This window comes from Ambystoma mexicanum, chromosome 11 (genome assembly GCF_040938575.1).
Source record: "Ambystoma mexicanum isolate Mex_15411 chromosome 11, UKY_AmexF1_1, whole genome shotgun sequence".
Lineage (NCBI taxonomy): Eukaryota > Metazoa > Chordata > Amphibia > Caudata > Ambystomatidae > Ambystoma > Ambystoma mexicanum.
Genome location: NC_090934.1, coordinates 1,477,352,312 through 1,477,371,819, shown reverse-complemented (window position 1 = coordinate 1,477,371,819; position 19,508 = coordinate 1,477,352,312). Strand labels below are relative to the sequence as shown.

At 47.1% G+C, this 19,508-nt stretch overlaps 1 protein-coding gene across 1 annotated transcript in view; it reads right to left on the bottom strand.

Moving 5' to 3' along the window:
• The window catches only part of FURIN (furin, paired basic amino acid cleaving enzyme), a 369,732-nt gene that overhangs the window by 94,565 nt on the left and 255,659 nt on the right, over positions 1–19,508 (bottom strand). The window contains exon 4 of the mRNA XM_069625185.1: positions 17,062–17,157. Coding sequence (XP_069481286.1) covers positions 17,062–17,157 — 96 coding nt within the window. The remainder of the gene's footprint in view (positions 1–17,061; positions 17,158–19,508) is intronic.

The following is a 19,508-nucleotide window of genomic DNA, read 5'->3' as shown; positions in this document are numbered from 1 at the left end:
TGCTTTTCAATTGTTTAGTTCGACTGATGGCAGTCCATACTAATGAGATAATTGAGGCAAGCCTGTTGGAGGGGCATGGTTGCCCAACAGACAACAGGAAGGTGGGATAACACCCCTTTGCTATGCAATGCGTCAACTTGAAGCTAGTTTCCACACCTCTGTATGAAAGGCACTATAATGCTTGTGTGGGTCTACCATTTACCTTGTACAAACCCCTGCCGAGCAGAACCCTTTCAGAGGGAGGCGTATGTGATTTGAGGGAGACAGGAACTCTGCTCTCATCACAAACTTAAAGGGAGACATGCACTTTAATAGAGTCTCACCGGGGGCTCAGCTAACCAAGAGTCCCAGAGGGCTCAGCTAACCAAGAGTCCCAGAGGGCTCAGCTAACCAAGAGTCCCAGAGGGCTCAGCTAACCAAGAGTCCCAGAGGGCTCAGCTAACCAAGAGTCCCAGAGGGCTCAGCTAACCAAGAGTCCCAGAGGGCTCAGCTAACCAAGAGTCCCAGAGGGCTCAGCTAACCAAGAGTCCCAGAGGGCTCAGCTAACCAGAGAGAAACTTTGATCTGCAACAGACAGGAAGATGGGTGGGACTTGGGTATATGTTGTCTTCCCTCATCTGACCTGTTGCCGAGCACTCTGGTGCTGACCTCATGCATAACAGAAGATTGTTGGTAGGGACCCAGGATTGGTTAATTAAGGTAGGCTCAGTCTGCACCAACCACTGAAGCCCATTTGGCTTTAAAATAGGGCTGAGCCCCCTCACTTAGCAGATCATCCGACTACTTCGAAAGGAGTAAGAAGGAACTTTTTGGACATGGGCAGAAAGTACAGTCTAACTTACATCTTCCTCCGCTGAAGGAAGGCCAGGAGTTCCCAGAGGGACGCAAGATCCCGCCCCTAAACATCTCCCAGGAAACAGAGGGAGATACCAGACTCGGATGACCCACCCAGCAGCTCTAGAAACGGTACCCAGCGAGCACACAGTGTGCCCTGCTAGGTTCTGACAGCAAGTTTCCTAAATGGGAAGTGTCAGAGAGAGTATCTGAACTAAAGACAAGGCCGCTTCGCCTTCAAACACTCTAAGCTTTGGGCCGTCCCCCTTAAATGGACGACAAGCCCTGCAAAGAAGCTAGTAGGAGTGCCACATAAGCATCAAGCACCGTCCCTCTCTTAAGAACATTTGAGACCGTTGAGTCCTTGAACCGCAACCGGCTGCACCGTTGACTGTCACGCTGCAGTCGCCAGAGCCCTCCGAGACACATCGACCAGCATTCCAGATCCACCAAACAGAACAGAGAACGATTCTTGACCGCAAGCCGCATGTAGGCCAGCCTACAGCAGTCCGTCCAGCCTCACCTGCCGCCTTCTACCCGTAGCTGTCTCCCGTGTCAAACTCTTTAGGAGCTGCCAAGCGCTCTGGAACCGCCTCAACATTGTGAAGCATCAAGAACTTCTAAGCACCAGGTACATTATGCTTCTGCCCCGCTGGTCCTTCTCCGAAGGCCCCTAGAGACAGTTATGACCCTTTGCCCCTTAGTGTTGAAACCAAATAACCTTGAACAGTAAGACTGATCACTTTACCAACTACCCCCTGTTGTAGTAATAATAAAGTCGATATTTTTATACAACCTTGACTGGACAGTCCCTTTTATTCATTGGGTAATAATTGCATTTTCTGTGTGTTGAAACTAACAAACGATCCACGACTCTGCGGAGATGAGCCTGCTGTTCCGTCTGCATTATCAAAACTGGAGAAGGTGGTTTATAATTGACTTGTGTTGCAATCTGTTCGGATCCCTTCTGGTGTACTAGAGGTGTGGGGCCGATTGATGGTTTAGAAACCGATATTCATCCCTGGACCACTGGGGCTCAGTCAGTCAGTCAGTCAGTCACACGCACACACACACACACACACCCTTACTCGCCAAGAGTCAAATACCACTTGCCAGTGGCAAGTGCACATTTTGCACCCTGCTGCAAGGACATACTCTCCAAAACAGTGTACATAGTCCAACTGTTTATGCTTAACTATAAGATCTCAAAAGTTCAAATGTTTTTGTACATCCATAAAACATGGATTGTTGAATAAGGCAGCAATGACTTGTATGGCTGTAACACACTGGTACTCACACTCTACATATTGTATATGAAAGAAGAGTTTATTTCCCCTAAGCAGCAACATCATCATACAGCATGAGACACGCATGTCTAAATCTGACAGTTTGTCCACATATGTACGTGGATAATGACGTTGCACAGGTGCCCATATATACTACTTTACAGCACCACCTGCTACTTCGAGTCTACCCTTTCCCTGATCTGTGCTCGCATGGCATTTGAGAAGGGAGTAGTTTCTTACCTGTAACTCCATTTCTCCAGCATTGGATCTTTCCTGGATTCCTGTGCTGTGAGTATTTCCCAGCCTGGCGACCGGGAATATTCACAGCGCGGGAATCCATGGAAGATCGAACGCTGGAGAAGCTACATGTGCTCATTAATCTTATTCACCAAATTGAAGGCATTTTTTCCAAATGTGACGTTCTATAAAAATAACCAAAACCAAACTCACAAATAGTCAACTTCACTGGGGCTTCTTGGTCTAGAAAACAACATTATGTGCTTGCCTTTATCAGAGAAGCATTTTTTATTTATTTTTAAAATGGCGGTAGAATGATCTGGGAAATAGTCTGGAGGACAACATGCACTCGATGCTCGAAGTGGTGAGAAAACTAAGGCAACAATGTAGGAGGTCTTCGAGGTGGGCAATATTAGACCAGGTGTTATTTATACCTTTTCGAGGTGGACCCGTGCAATCTAAAGGTCACTTCAGGACACGGAAGCCAGCGAAGGGAGAGAAGTTGCAAACGGAGGGAAAGGGCTGAGAGGAAAGCAGCAGCAGACAGGAAGGTGGGGGACGATGGTGAGCAAGAGAATGGAGGAGTCTCGCGGGATAGCCGACAGCGGATGTAGTTCTCAGCGTCAGACTAAAAAGGCAAGGAGGGGGCACCTGGGCAGCACTAAGCCGACCTAGGCGGTGTGTTCCGAATCTGCCAACGGTGAGGAGGGCACAGAGTCCGATGATGTGTCTGGTCAGGTTATTTCTCAATGTACTGCGTAGGTAAGTAGGGCCTAGGCTGGGGGTCGGGCACGCTTCGGAGCACGATGGTCAGGAGTCTCAGTACACACTAGACAAACATACCACAACAACAAACCAGGACAGGAAACATTATGCACAATCCACAATCAGGTTCGGGGTCGAGGGCACATTTAAAAAATGATTCGTTTGCTAGGAAGATGGGAACATTACTAGGGCCACAGCCAATGACTACACAATCTCTATCAACTTCTGAGCACCAATTGCCCAACTTAATCCTACGCAAAAAAACTTCAGATCTAGACTCCCAAGGATACTTGGTCCAGTTCTCTCTCAAAGCCCGGCCATCACCTCATTCTTAAGGGCATGTTTAGGTTCCGTCTTCTTTGAGGTGGCAAGAGATTGGAGATAATAAAATGTCTTGGGCCCATGAATAGTTCTCGCAATGATTAATTAGCAATAGGTGGCATCTCAAGTTTGCTGCGAACAGTCCCAAAAGGATGGGTTTTAGGTTTAGAGCAAGCTTTAAAAGGTCATGAAAGAAGAACTGCCACTGCGACTGCCCACCACACACATTTGCAGAAGTACATATATAGGGAAGTAAAGATATGGAGACAGGGGAGTGCAAGACCACAGTTTCTGGAACCAGCGGTTTCAAAATGTTCAAGACATCTGGCTCAGTCTGGCTACTCTTATCCCTGGTCATTGTGATGTCAGAGACCTGCACAGGCGATTGGCAGCCAGTATTGACGGTGTCAGCGAACCCAGATATTACAGTCGGACAAGAATTATCCACCAGAAAAGGACGCTCTAGTGTCGCGACTTTATCCAGCATGAGCAGCCATTCGCCAACGTCGTGATATTTTATATACTGCGGGAGTTCTTGGACAATTCTTTCCTTTACTAACTGCCATTGGGCGGGAGGCAAAGACTATTATGAAGTATAGAAAAGGCAAAACCTGTCCTGCCCTATTTCTAGGAGTGGTTGCCTGACCTCAACAAAAACCCCAAGGACTCGGTCTGGATGTCTTTTAAAAGCTGTTGCCCAATGTCCTGCGTCCAAAACCATTTCCGTTCCTTACACAAAACCAAGAAGAACTGGGCGTCTTCTTGACCTAGAAGGAGGCTTCTCGCATTCTGGACACAGACATTTAAAGTTCGATTTGTGACGTGAATACACAAGTGACCCTTTAAAACACAATTCCCAAGTATCAATTTCCAAACTTTGTGTGAATTCTGGTGCACTATCCTGCCAGACTTCACTATAGAACACAGAATTTCAGAAAATGTCTTAAGGATTTGTACCATAATGTCTCCATGATTGTGGCGACATTACTAAAACTGCCCCTGAGCGTGGTAAAAAACATCCTGACCCACCATTACTGCACCCAAGCAGAGCAGGGGTGTCCCCTGCTCTCCTTCGACGCAGCAATGGGTGTCAGGGGTGTGTCCTCCGCTTACCATTACGGTAAGCAGAGGATAAGATAAAAAATAAAAAAAGATAAAGTCCCTGCGGTGTCATCACCGCACCACGCAAGTATGTCGGCGGTAAAGGTAAATGGGGGGGGTAAACGGGGGGGTGTGGTTTTTGGGATTGTGGGCCCGAGCAGGCGAGCAGGAGTGATCTATCCGATCATTGTGCAGTGCTGCAATTGCAGTCAATATTTCAGTCAGTGAAATGATGGGCGGTGCAGTGATTGGAGATTCTTTCACATGGGTCCCAGATCCCTCTGGGTTGTTTTGGGATCTCCCGACTTGTTTTACAACTCCCTTCTCGTCTGTGTCGGTCACAGATCCCTTTATTTTTTCTGGGGTTCTTTCTGACTTGCTCTGGTCTTCAGCCCCTTGACTAGATCTTTCTTCTCCCTTGTATTTGGCTTTTGTGGGCCTCGCCAAACTTCATACGGGTTCCAGACCCTGGCGTGTTGCTTTCGCAGGTTCTCTACCCCAACTTCACTCAATGGCCAACTGAACAGACTGGGTGTACGCTCTTTCCAGGTACTGTTGCGCATAGCATATTGTATACAGTTTGTTTCAATCTCTCCCTTTGTGGTTTTGTCAGGGTCTCTGGGCATTGCCTTAGTAGCTCCTTCGGGTGCTTGGCCCATTTATTTGGCTTTGTCTCTGTGGTTCACTTGGATCCCAGACCCCTTTGTATTGGCTTCCCAGGACACTTGGTTTACTCTACTGATGCGGCACATGTCTCAGTCTTTGGATTTCTCTTGGGGCCCTTGATCCGTGTATTATCCAGGTTTAGTTCATATCGGGTCCCTGACCCTTGTTAGGCTCCGCTCGTTTGGTCCCACCCCCTCATGGACCCAGGCAGCACCTGTACCTTGTATTTGGGTTCCTGCTGCATGGTGTCCCGCTCAGGCTTTTCCGATTCTCTGGGCGAACGACCGATCCTCCTCTCTGCTCCTGATGTGGTCCACATCCCTGCTTCAACCTCAGTGAGTTGGGCTGAGTGGCTTCCCTCCTGGAGGCGTCTCAAGTCTTCCATGCACTTGGTTTCTCATGGCCTGCCGGTTCTTGGCAACGCCCTTAAAGATGGTGGCTTCTCCCCACCATCATCCCAGTTTTCGGATTCTTCCCGTATCTCTCCTTCTGCTGCATTCATACTTTGCTCTCTGCTCCTCTGGGACAGGCTTAACCAATAACAGTCTTTCCAATTTGTACTTTGGGAGACCAATAGGCAGTATCTGGCAGCTAGAATGCATATGTTGGTTTCCATAGGTATTCTTCATTGTTCCAGCCTTCCTAGTAGTCACAGTACTGAACTGATGATCATAACAGAGTTCAGTGGCACTCTTCTTCATCTCAGTATACTTTTGGGACTAGGCTTCCTCAACTCTACATAGAGGTGTAGGGGACCACAGGGCATTGACTGAGGTTAAAGGAAGGAGGAGTCCGAGATGAGGAGGTGAATACCAGGTTCTCCCTGTGCCATAGCTGGGTATTTAATGAGTTTGGGTGGGCCTTGCCCGCTCAGGCCCTACTGTGTATAGGCCTCTGCCTTCTTCCAAGGTGATAATCACTGGTGCCATGGAGGGTTTTTCTCTCCCCATGAGATCCACTGAGTATCACCCCCAGAGAGAGACTATCTGGTGGCAGTCTCATCTCCTTCCCCTCACGGGAAGGGGCCTCCCTTGCCATGGAAGCAGTGACAATACATTGGGACTCGTCACAGTAGGTATGTTCTCAGTGCGGTGGCAATTAAGATTGTGACGTTTCAAGCCAATCCCCACTGATTGCACGATTAGGCAAGTTTTTGTAATTTTGATTTTTGTCAAAAGTGGAAACCTTAGCAGAGGACATACTTGTAAGGTAAGAGAGTAGGGGCTAGTTTTAAAATCTGGCGCAGTGACTGGTGAGCGCATCAGGGGCTAAGGGGGAGGATTTCAGTTTTGCCCACGTTGAGAAGTGTGCAGAAGTTCATCCAGCCCTAGATTCAAAGGGTGGTCTTGGGCATGCTAAGCTTGGCTCCCACCACTAGCCGCGTGTAATCTGTAAACATCTGGAGCTTCAGATGAAAGAACGGTATTACCCAAATTGTTCGAACACAATTGTTCGAATTACCGAATTGACCGAAAGTGGAGGGCCCGAATTGACCTTTGCACAATTGACCATATATATATCTCTATATATATTGGTTTGGTAATATATATTTATAATGGGGGGTTGCGGGGGGGTTTCCCCCGCATATATGTAACAATTGACCTTCACAATTCGGTCAATTGTGCAAAGGTCAATTGTAATTCGAACAATTGTAGTTCGAACAATGCGTATACATCCGAAAGAACCAGAGTAACTCAGCCCGATGCCTCATGTAAGCAAAAGAAAGTGACTGGGGAGGTGGAGGGATGGGTCTTGAGCCCCCCCGCCCCACCCCTCTCCATAATGAAAGGTACATTTCAGAGGAAGAAAATGCCCAATGTTCACTTGAGATTTGTGGATAGGGAAGAATTCTGCCAAGCAAGAGTCGAGACGGGGAACCATGGAGACGACTGAAGAACCGTGTCGTCAGCGCTGAAAACTGCCAGCCACTCCCAGAAGATGAGGGTGGTTGGGCAACATCCAGTTCCCGGAGATGTCTGGCCACAATTCCCTCCCACAGCAGAGCCAGTGGGTATTAACATACACCTTTTAATTTTAGTAAGCCTTAAGAATGATCCTCGCATCTGGTGGCCCCGTGGAACACATGCACGTTCGTGGTTTAGCTGCGATTGTGTGTGGCTACCAGTATAGTTACAAAAAGGTAGCAGGCGGCCGCTCTCTCGAAAGAACACGGCATGATAACCTGTTCAGTGGTTTTTAACCACTTTGAGAGTTCGCAGCCATTTGCTTTTTTCTCACTGTACCTTTCACAGATGGGAAATATCCATTTGCATATCAGTCTTTGTCCCGCCCACATGGGCAGTCGGCACCGAAATGCTACGGCAATTCCCCTCTGAACAAGAGTACCACCAGCAACCCCAGGCACGTGTTTCAGCCTTGTTGTGCCTCATCAGTAAGTGTGGCTGCGGACTCTTAAGTGGGTACTTTCCCATAGAACAGGTCAATGAGCCGTGTTCGTTCTCACAGGAGGGGTGCCTATGGACTATTTTTGATTGGTTAAGGGACTTGGGTTTAGTCACCCTAAGTTTCCTAGGGTCATCCAGACGTGGACCCCTTGCTCACTGTGCTCAGAGAGGCACAGCTCCACCTCACTGATGAGGCCCAACAAGGCTGAAACACGTGTATGGGGTTGCTGTTGCTACTCTTGTTCAGAAGGGAATTGCCTTTTGGAGAAGCTCCGGACTGAAGCTGAATTTTTTGTTTTGGAAAATACTTCGGGAGAACTCAGTAAAAGGGCTATCTGGGAGGCCTTTAAATGTACAATGCGAGGTCTGGCTCTAAGTTTGTCTAGCAGCAAAAGGAAGAAAATGGATAGGTTGACTTCAGATATTGATGCTCGTATTATTGGGGTGACAAGGGAATTGGTGTGTGCTCCGAATGATGATGGTAAGAGGAATGAGTTAAGGAAGCTGAAGAGGGAACTGGATGACATTTTGAGTATGAAAGCTAATAACGATTTGTATAGGATCAAGTGTACTTATTTCGAACGAGGCGAAAAATGTGATAAGTGGTTAGCTTACAGATTGAGACAACAACACTCTGAGGGTGCCATTACTTCAATTCAGGACGGGAATGGCGCGACTACTTTTGATCCGCGTGAGATTAATGCAGTCTTTAAGACCTTTTATGCTGATTTATATAGAGATGAATCTGATGTTACTGGTCAAGGTGAGCATTTTATACGCGGGTTGGATGTTCCAAATGTTAATTGTGATGAGGAGGAAGAGTTGAACAGACAGGTCACGATTGACGAAATCAGGTTTGCCATTGGTAAATTGAATTCTGGGAAGACTCCGGGACCTGATGGTTTACCGGTTGAGTTCTATAAAATTCTGCCGGAGAGGGTGTTGGGTCTTTTGAAGGATATGTATACTGAATCCAAGGAAGCTGGACTTCTCCCGTCGTCTACAAACCATGCTACTATTTCAGTCTTTTTAAAGAAGGGCAAGGATGGTAATTTGCCGTCAAACTATCGACCAATCAGTTTGATAAACACTGACAATAAGATTTTGGCTAAATTACTTGCTTTACGGATTGAACAACTCATGCCGAAGCTTATTCACACTGACCAATCTGGGTTTGTTAAAGGCCGTAGGACTTCCAGTAATATCAGGAATTTGTTATTGACCATGTCACATGCACAGGATTTAGATGAAGACGTGGCGATTTTTTCCCTAGATGCTGAGAAAGCATTTGATCGAATTAACTGGCAATATTTGTTTATGGTTTTACGAAATATGAACATGGGAGAGGAATACATTGCGTGGGTGGCCCTTTTATATGCTCGCCCCACGGCCAAGTTTAAAACTAATGGCTTATTGTCGGAATCTTTTGATTTACACAGGGGCACTAGGCAAGGTTGTCCATTGTCCCCTTTGCTGTTTGTCCTAGCCATTGAACCGCTGGCTATTGCATTGAGAGGTGATTTGAATTTGCAGGGTGTTTCTTTTCACGGTGTTGAACAGAAGATTTGGTTCTACGCAGATGATCTTTTATTAGTTTTGAGGAACTTGGATTTGTCTTTACATTCGTTGATGAACACGCTTAATTGGTTTCATGAAGTGGCTGGATATAAGATTAACTGGTCTAAATCGGAGGTAATGCCGGTTACTGCACTTTGTGATAAGTCTTTGGTAGTGGGGTTCGGATTTCAATGGTGTGAGGAAAAGCTGAAATACTTGGGGATTTGGTTGACTCCGGATGTCAGTGATATGGTTGAAGAGAACATGGGTATTGTTCGTAAGGAACTGAAATTGAACGTCCAAAGGTGGTCGGTATTGCATCTATCTCTGTGGGGTAAGGTAAATGCGCTAAAGATGAATTCTGCACCAAAGATTTATTATATTCTGAGTATGCTTCCCCTGAAGATTGGTCAATCCTTTTGGAAGTTGATTGATACCACTCTCCAGTCCTTTCTTTGGGATGAGAAACCGCCTAGACTGAAGCTTTGGAAACTCCAGCTCCCGGTTGAGAAGGGGGGACTAGGTGTCCCAAATTTTAAGGCATATCATATGGCCTTCTCGTGCCAATTTTTTCTTCCCTTTTTGAAGGATTCTCCTAGTGAGTGGGCGATGGCAGAGGCAAGTGTGATGGGCCCACTCGCACCAAGAGCGATATTCACGACTGTTAGCAAACGTGGTAATAGATGCCCCTTGACGGAGTTTCTAAGAGACGTTTGGAAGAATATCTATGATGTGTGGCTCGGTTGCTCTGAAATCGCCTGATGCATCTCTGTGGCTGAATAAAGCTATAACGGACAATGGCAAGTTGTTGTTTTGGCCGGAGTGTTTTCTTGGCGGAATTCAATGGATTAGTGATGTTTTTAAAGATGGAAAATGGATTGACTTTGCCGAGTTAAGTGCTACTTTTACTGTTGAAAATGTTTCTATCTCGGACTTCAGGAAATTGAAGAGATGTATTGGTGAAGTGCATTGTGATGGGGATGTGAATGTTGAACTTTTCACTGCTGGCGTTCAGTCGCTTGCGAGTAGGGTGTATCATCGAATTGTATCGAACTATAAGGAGAATACTGAATTACTTAATGAATGGAGCAGAAGACTGGGTTGTGAAATCACTTCTGACCTGTGGCTTATGATGTGTGCGAATGTGAAGCTTTGTTCGATAGGTTTGACTGAACGGTCGAGACAAATCAAAATTCTCAATAGAGTTTTTTGGAACCTGGAAAGGCTTAAAAATAGAGGTTTGTCTGATTCTGATGTTTGTTGGTGTTGTTGGAGTGAGAAAGGCAGTATGGAACATTTGCTGTGGGACTGTGTGAGGGTTCGTGGCTTTTGGCATGAGGTTTGTATTATTTGTCTCGGGGTTCTGAACCTAAATATTGACTTGGATTTTAAGACTATGGTGCTGGGCTGTGATGATTTACTGGACGACCTTTCACTATCGGAAAAGAAATTTTTGTTCAGAGGTGCTTCTATTTGAGGAGCTGGAAATCGTGTGTCTCACCAATATTGGCGGATTGGATTACAGAAATGAACTGCTTAGCGAATGTTGAGAAATTTATATACAGAAAAATGGGGAAATTGAGTTTATATACAAAGGTCTGGGGAGCTTTTTTGAGTAAGTACTAGTTCATCGCTAAATTCTTTCCTTTTGCTATTCCTATATGTATATATCCTTTATGCTGTGTTATGATATTTTGTGATTTATTGTTCAGTTCTGTTCTAAGTACTAAAATTCAAATAAAGAAGCAAAGGGAATTGCCTTAGCATTTCGGTGCTGGACTGCCCGTGTGGGCGGGACAAAGACTGATGTGCGAATGGACATTTCCCATCTGTGCAAGGTACAGTGAGCTAAAGTGTAGCTGCCAACTCTCTACCTTCCCAAAGAACAGGTAATTTAGCCGTGCTCGCTCTCGCAGAGGGTGCATATGGACAATTTTTTTCCTAACAGTATAGGTTGACCAGATTTAAAAAGTAAAAAGCAGGATAGGGCAAGTAAAAGTAGGACTAACTCTTGAAGGTGGCCGTCAAGGCACTACACTTACAGTAGCGTTTGGAGGAGAAGGGGGGAGGGGGTTAAGCGTTACTGTTAAATTAATTATATGTTTATTTGATCACAAACTAACACTCAAATTGTGAAATACGGAATGTCTTCTGTGTGAGATTGTGCATTCCTGCCCGTCAGCCAAAACTGGGGCCACTGCAGATTCCAATGGGAACAATCTTGCGAAAGGGGGACAGAGCACCAAATACCGGGAAATTCCCGGCAAAACCAGGAGGTCTGGTCAACCTACACCAGTAGCTTTATCCAAATCCCTAATCTGGATCAATCGCTGAAATACTCTGCCATTTTTAGTCTGTGGCCATCTGATTTACAAACCCTCCAACGCCCCCGCCTTCCCCGCCCACCCAGAGATGAACTCGCTCCTGCTCCAAATAAATTTTCACGTCAAAACACAAAATCGCACACAATCACATCTACCCCCCGAGCTACCATGTTCATCTTCATTATACCGACTATTAAAACAGAAGTTTGAGTGACAACAGCATTCACAGCAAGTGCAATTCATTCGCATTTTTACACGCCAACAGACATGAATACAGCGATTTTACTTAACCTTTTTACAGCGAGCAAAGAAATGTTTCATGTAAAACAAAGCAGTGGCATCAGGACCCGCAGGCAGCCCCGGGGCGCCCTTTAAGTCTACACACACCATGTAATGAAAAGCGGGGGTGCGTGCAGCCTTGCAATTATTAATGTGCTTCCGGGTAATGGAGGCCGCCTGCCCACCCACCTAATGAGCGGTTTCACACTCCAGCACCTGATAAACCGCTTTCCCAGGGAACTCGAGCGACAGGCCTGCATTCTCATACATGCCAACATTTCAACCCACCTGTGCGGGAGATTACGTCAGAAAAATCGGGAGCCAAAGATTTTCCCATAGGAATGCATTGGGCAAAGATTTATTTTAGGCGGGAGAACGTGAAAAATAGCATTTTTCACGCAAAAAATCGGGAGCCTCCTGCCTAAATCAGGAGGGTTGGCATGTATGCATTCTGCACCCGTATCTTTCCCGCCACGGATGTGTGCATCTCGGCGCACGAGGGTGCAGTCATGTGCAGGCCGAGCACTGCACTAACCGCGCGTACACTGGAGCGAGGCAAGATTAGTGCAGTGTTCAGTACCCCAGGCAAACCGACCACTGAAGTGGTAAGTCTCCAGCAGACGGTGGACGTCAATATGTAAACCTGCTCGTTTGGACCCCGTCCAGACACAACATGGCACTGCTGGGAAGCTGGATGGCGGCCATGTTGCAGGCTTGCCAAAGCTTGCGCGGGCATTAAAATAGAAGTGCAGATAACATGTAAAAAACCGGGACAGGGCAACTAACATAAAAGTAGGACTAACTCTTGAAAGTTAGTGTCAATGCACTAAACTTCAGTAGCGTTTGCAGGAGAAGGGGTTTTAAGTGTTACTGTTCAAAGAAACACATTATAATGAATTTATCAGAAACGAACACTATATCAACTTGTAAAATGCAGCATTTCCTCTGTGCGAGGTTGTGCAATCCTGCTGCCGGCTATGAAGACCTACTAGCAAAAACCAGGACCACTGCAGTTTCCAATGGGAACACAATCCTGAGAGAGGGGGACAGAGCACCAAATCCCTCCAACTAGTCACTAGTTATAACCCCACTGAGCTCTTCTTTGCTGGAGCGCACCTATCTGCATTTCTGGCCTGTAGAACGGCCCGCTGTGTCAGTTTAACTGCCATTTCCAGAACTTTGCTATTAATATTGAATTAAGGTGCCTTTTTTATAAAATCTGCGGCTGATGGGGAGTTTTTATTTTTAATATTTCCATACAGTGTCCCTTTAAGATAAAAGGAGGAGCACGAGAAACAAATGCAGTCTTCTGTGAGAAACCTGAAGGTGTCTCACCCGGTGGTCAGGACACGGCCATCACTATTGGATCCAGTTCCTGTGGGTGACCAGTAGGGGAGGATCACCTGGATGAGGGGTCTTCGGGGTGGACAAGTGGGACACTGAGGGTTGAGAAACGGTATCCCCTTCCTTGTAACACCTTTTCCCCATCCTACCCTGTAGGATATTTAGAAGCTCTTACCCACCTCTTTTCCGCACAAATATTTCCTTGCACGATAACAGACAACGGACTAACACCAGAGCCATTTAACTGACATGTCCCAACACACGGGCAGGCAGAGTCAGGCAATTGACAATCACGCACACCTGATGACCCTTTACCTCACCCACAGGGACAAAAGACGAAAGCATGAAAGCACATTTTCGAGCAATGCCGAACACACGAGGAGACCGCTACACCAAACCGGCAGTACAAAGGGAGAAGAAAAGCGGTGAGACCTGGAAGGACAAAGGGAGAATTGCCCTTGCCCTTTTCAAAACAGATCCGCGAAGCCTCCAGAAGGGTAATCGTAAGACCGGGAGTTACAGCTGGCGTGTAGAGCAGTAGATGTCAACGGTACATGGGGGCCTCCCGTGTTGATAACGCAGGCGGAGAGGCAAGCTGGCTACCGTGGTACTATCCTTGACTCCAGAGAACAAAGAAGCCAACAGGTTCGGCACAGCCGGTGAGCCAGAGGAGGCTGATATCAAACCAAACTGTGTTAAGCCCAAGGTTGTGAGTAGCAATATTTTGAATGTAAGAAGAAAGTACTTGTGTGTATGTTTGAACTTTAAAGAAAGCCCAGCAAGGTCCAGGTGCAGAGGGGTCTGGCGCTGCATGGCGCTCTGACCGGGACCAGTTTTTGAACCTACGATAACCAGAAGGCCATAGGAAAGGGTGGCATGAGGCGTCAGAGTGGTCCTATAAGGATCACGTCATATCCCTTGTACAATCGAAAGTCTCTGACCCATTGCCAGAGGAAAGCTAGGGGAAGGGAACTCCGCTTTCCACTACAATTGTGAACCGTGATAATTGGCAAGTGTGAACGCGACAGAGGGATGCTGAAAGAAACCTTTCTCTCTGAGAACACGGAGCAATACATGAACTGTATTCAGGAAAGGCAGTAGGGAACCGGACGGAGGGAGGCCCGTTTTTGTAAGGAGGATCCGAGCTTGGCAGAGCGAGATCCTAGGGGCAAAGAGCATTAGTCCAAATAACTTCTGCTTGTTGGTCATTGTGAAATCTGAGTGAAGAACCATTACCGAAGGTGTACGATCACAGAGAGAACCTTTGTTTCTTACTTTGAGTCAGTTTCTAAGGCAAGAGACTTTAAGAAGAAGAGACTGACTCTGAAGGGGTTTTGATATCATTGAACTGAACTATGACCTTCTGTTGACAAGGCCAAGGAGTGTGCTGTGCTTCAAAGGTGGAGAAGGGAGACCCAGTCTTAATTACCATTTTTTGAACACACATTTCTTTTCTGGTGAACATTATCCCGCACTCTTCTTGTAATTTAGTAGTAAGGATTTGACAAGACGCCACTAGGACTGCCTTATTATTCGATAGTGGTAGCTTGCTCCATTTTAGATTTAGATTAGGCGTTTATTTCTGCCATTATAAAGTTCAATAAACACCTTGAACTGTGATCACTTGTGTCTGTCTTTACTGTTGCCACCATGAGTTCCTTATCCTTTCAACCCCGTTCTTTCTCGCCCCAGAACTACCAGTGAGAATGCACTGGCAATTTCCAGTTTACACCATTAACACAAACTCAAGAAATATCACAAACATTGATCTCAGACCCTACAATTTATATTCGTGACATCAGGAAGTCTACAAACTACGTAGGTTTGTTAGGACAAAGGTCTCTTCATTACCAAAATAGAGGTCTTCTGGGACAATTGGAAAAGATGTCGTTGAAATACCTGCACTCAGAGCGCAAAAGGCACCTCTTGAACTGGCCAAGGGTGATTAACAGGGAAGAAGTCTATAAGTAGCATCAGGTCAGGCGTCATGCAATGACTGCGGGCAAGCGGCAACCAACCGAATGCCAAAAATGGTTTCCTACTGGGTATTCCTCGCTCGCTGGCCAAGGGCTGTGGCCCTTCGCGACAGATTTCTTTAACCGCTTGTATTTCAGGAGCTTCATGGAGTGTCCATAGTCTGTTGTGCTTCGAGGCGCTGCTTTAGAGCTTGGGATGCTGGACTCTGGGTGAGCTTTCCTCACGGTATTTAAAGATTTTCAGGAACATTTCCTGTAGATGTCACTGGATTGAGTGCGTGCAGTGGGGGCCAGCCTATAGATGCACTGTGTCTTATGCCACTTATGCCTTGTGCCAGCCTAGAGATGCACTGGGTCTTATGCCTTGTGCCAGCCTACAGATGCACTGGGTCTTATGCCTTGTACCAGCCTACAGATGCACTGGGTCTTATGCCTTGTGCCAGCCTACAGATGCACTGGGTCTTATGCCACTTATGCCTTGTGCCAGCCTAGAGATGCACTGGGTCTTATGCCTTGTGCCAGCCTACAGATGCACTGGGTCTTATGCCTTGTACCAGCCTACAGATGCACTGGGTCTTATGCCACTTATGCCTTGTGCGTCGGGCAGCATCTCTGGGGCGTCATCAGCATAGACACTTGCATTGAATAAAGTGCTTTGCATACTAGCTTCGGACAGTCTAGTTGCCGCAGAATCTGGATGCCTGCATTGAACTGTGACGCGACATTGCTTTATCAATGTAGACGTGGGCCAACAATTGCCTGCACTCCACTACCATAGTAGCACATCCAAGTGGGCTAAGAGTGTGTTCATGAGTGCAGCAATCCTCGTGCTAAGGGCCTGCACCACGAGCGCAGCAATCCGCGTGTTCAGGGCCTGCACCACGAGCGCAGCAATCCGCGTGTTCAGGGCCTGCACCACGAGCGCAGCAATCCGCGTGTTCAGGGCCTGCACCACGAGCGCAGCAATCCGCATGTTCAGGGCCTGCACCACGAGCGCAGCAATCCGCGTGTTCAGGGCCTGCACCACGAGCGCAGCAATCCGCGTGTTCAGGGCCTGCACCACGAGCGCAGCAATCCGCGTGTTCAGGGCCTGCACCACGAGCGCAGCAATCCGCGTGTTCAGGGCCTGCACCACGAGCGCAGCAATCCGCGTGTTCAGGGCCTGCACCACGAGCGCAGCAATCCGCGTGTTCAGGGCCTGCACCACGAGCGCAGCAATCTGCGTGTTCAGGGCCTGCACCACGAGCGCAGCAATCCGCGTGTTCAGGGGCCGGCACCACGAGCGCAGCAATCCGCATGTTCAGGGCCTGCACCACGAGCGCAGCAATCCGCGTGTTCAGGGCCTGCACCACGAGCGCAGCAATCCGCGTGTTCAGGGCCTGCACCACGAGCGCAGCAATCCGCGTGTTCAGGGCCTGCACCACGAGCGCAGCAATCCGCGCGCTAAGGGCCTGCACCACGAGCGCAGCAATCCTCGCGCCAAGGGCCTGCACCACGAGCGCAGCAATCCTCGCGCCAAGGGCATGCACCATGAGCGCAGCAATCCTCGCGCCAAGGGCATGCACCACGAGCGCAGCAATCCTCGCGCCAAGGGCCTGCACCATGAGCGCAGCAATCCTCGCGCCAAGGGCCTGCACCATGAGTGCAGCAATCCTCGTGTTAAGAGCTTGTACGTTGCTACAGTGAAACAGTAAATGCTACTAGTATGGGGCCCATCAAGCAGTACCCAGAATATGGCTGACTTAAGCACAAGAGGAGTCTTAATTCATCTCACACCTCTATGCGAGCCGTCTAGGCAAGAAAATGTGTTTAGTCATGGGTTCAGGGTGGGCTGGCCGGAACTTCAATTGGGTATTGTAGCAAACCTTTGAGATAGGTGATCTCAAACAATAAGAAATTCGGAGCAATGCAAACAAGGAAACCATCGGCAAAAGGCAGGGATGCTGGCCGCACGGCCACTACTCACAATGTACCACTGCTGCGGGAACTTCGGGTCCGTTGGCTCGGTGATCAGATCCCTCTTCCGTCGGCGCTTCGAGACCTGCTGCTCAAGCCAGTGCACCTGTGAAGAAAACAGCTTTGTTAAAAAAGCCACAAGAACTCATCCAGTACAATGTCCCATTATCAGCAGCAAGGCCATTTGTTGCATAAACAATCAAAAAGGGAAGAGTTGCAGATATGTGGGCAAGAAAATTGATTAAAATCAAGAATAATATGGGTGAGAGGATTACAAGTGGCATACCATCTTCAGTCTGAGCTCAGATGACTGCTAAAGGGGCCCCACAGTTTTGGGAATTTATTTTGCATTTGACTTCTTATCGCCAGTTTCTCTGGTCTTCATAACAGCTTGTTTCCATGCGAGGAGGCTATCAAAGTGACTTTAAATAATACAAATAAGAAGTGTGTGGGTTTTTGCGTCCAACAAAAAACGAAATGCTACTCAGACGCTTGTGTGTGTAAAATAACACAGTGTGGGTATTGAACCTGTCTCACAAGGGCTCTAGGCTGGTTGGTGGTTTCCCTTTGATTACAGGGTTCTATGATGTAGAAAAAGATTCAACAGCTTGACGTTTGTGATGTTGTAGGAAACCGCGATAAGTAAAACGCTTAATGTTGTAGTACATATTGGTGACTTAATTGCACAGTTGAAGACACCCAGGCTTTCTTGAAGGCCACTCCAGTAGCCCAATGAAGAAAGCCATAGGAATTACCCGTTGGAGGCGGGTATCTTGGGGACGCTGTAAGAAACGTTACATTAAAACCAGCCACTGACCTCTCTTCGAGTATGGAAAGTTAGACTTTCAAGGCAAAAACCAAATTGATTTTTAACTATGGTAAAATTTCAATTGCAGGATATAGAACTATCCAGCATTTGGTCTCAAAAGAGATCCCGAACAGTAGCTTCTCTAAACCCTGAATAGAGTCCTGAGATTCTACCCTGCCCAGAGATCGGCAAGTTAAACTGTAGGTCAATTAGATTTGCAGAATGGGAGATTGTTTCCACTGAAGCGATCCCATACCTGGAGATACTTAAAAAGGGCGGTCATCTACACAGTACCACCTTGCCAGCTGCCAAAAAGAAAAATATCCCAGCTCAAAATATCCGCCCCCCACCCCCCTCAGCACCGTAACACAAAAGCCCAGGTTTATGAATAAACAGAATAATGCAGTCCTGGTGCCTGAAGCAGCAGACATACCTTCACCCCTGTGAACTACCTGGCCGCTCTATAATTCATGTCCCTATGCTGCATACTAAAAGACCAGCTTTTATGCTCCACCGCTTAAATAATGAGTTTCTATTCAGTAACCAACAATGCCAAAATAGAATACTGAAAGGTGGCGACAAAGGTCACCATTCGTCAAAGATTCCCTTGACCTTCTTGAGCTAACGTGTTCTTTACAATTTATTGAGAAATGTAATTGTGGGCAGCGTTTTGCAAAAAAACAAGAAAACTAAAAAAGTAGACGTGCCATAAACAAGTACAAAAACCTTTGAAGTAGAGACATCTTGATTAGGGTCACCTGCTCCAACATACAGAGGGGTTGTCGGGGTTAGATCCTCAATTTTGGAAGGCTCATCTTGCACCAGGCTTTTTTTTCCTTCCTTGAAATGATTACCAATACACGTCCACCAAAAATAGTGAAGCCCCCTAAAAGGGTCACATTTGTTTTAGATGGGCCCCTAAAATGCCTAATATTCAAGTTTAGGCATTGTGTTCCATCTGTTCAGTTTATGACAGAAATGGCGTCAAATCCTCAGGAGGCTGAAATGGAGCTAGGATTAGTTCTAGGTTTTCAATGTAGACCTCAGTCATCCGCATATAGTGCAGTCGAGATCCGCCCACCCCTTGCCCTTTCCATGCCAGTATTACAGGGTTAGCCTGGTGAAAGCCCCATGCATGACATTATCCCTGCATGCGCTTTTGCCAACCATTAAGGACAATGGGTTTGGTAGATTTCAAAGGCCACGACCGTAATGTGGAGATGGACCCCCATTTCACTGTGTCAAAGGCTTTTTCTGAGTTGAGAAATGGGCATTACATAGTGGAGCATGTGCAGGAGGCAACGTTCAGCAGCACAATTTAAATTAGTCTGGTCTACTGATAAATAAAAGTGGCTGTGGCATCCAGGGGCCTAAACGGTCAGCAATAATTCACATTGATTTTGTTCTCTGCATTTAATAAGGAAATTAGACTATGTGGCAGTCCTTTCAATTACCCCCACCAAAGAGTGCCATATTGACATGTCACCATATCCATGCGTATACACCACCCAGATCTGTTTACGCAATAGCCGAAGCACCCCCCACTTCCAAAAGCTTCCATATATCACTTGGAAGCCCAAGTTCCTCAGGCTTTCCTGGCCAGAGTTGAGGGAATAGCCAGAGAAGGTTGGATTCAGTCGGTAGCACAA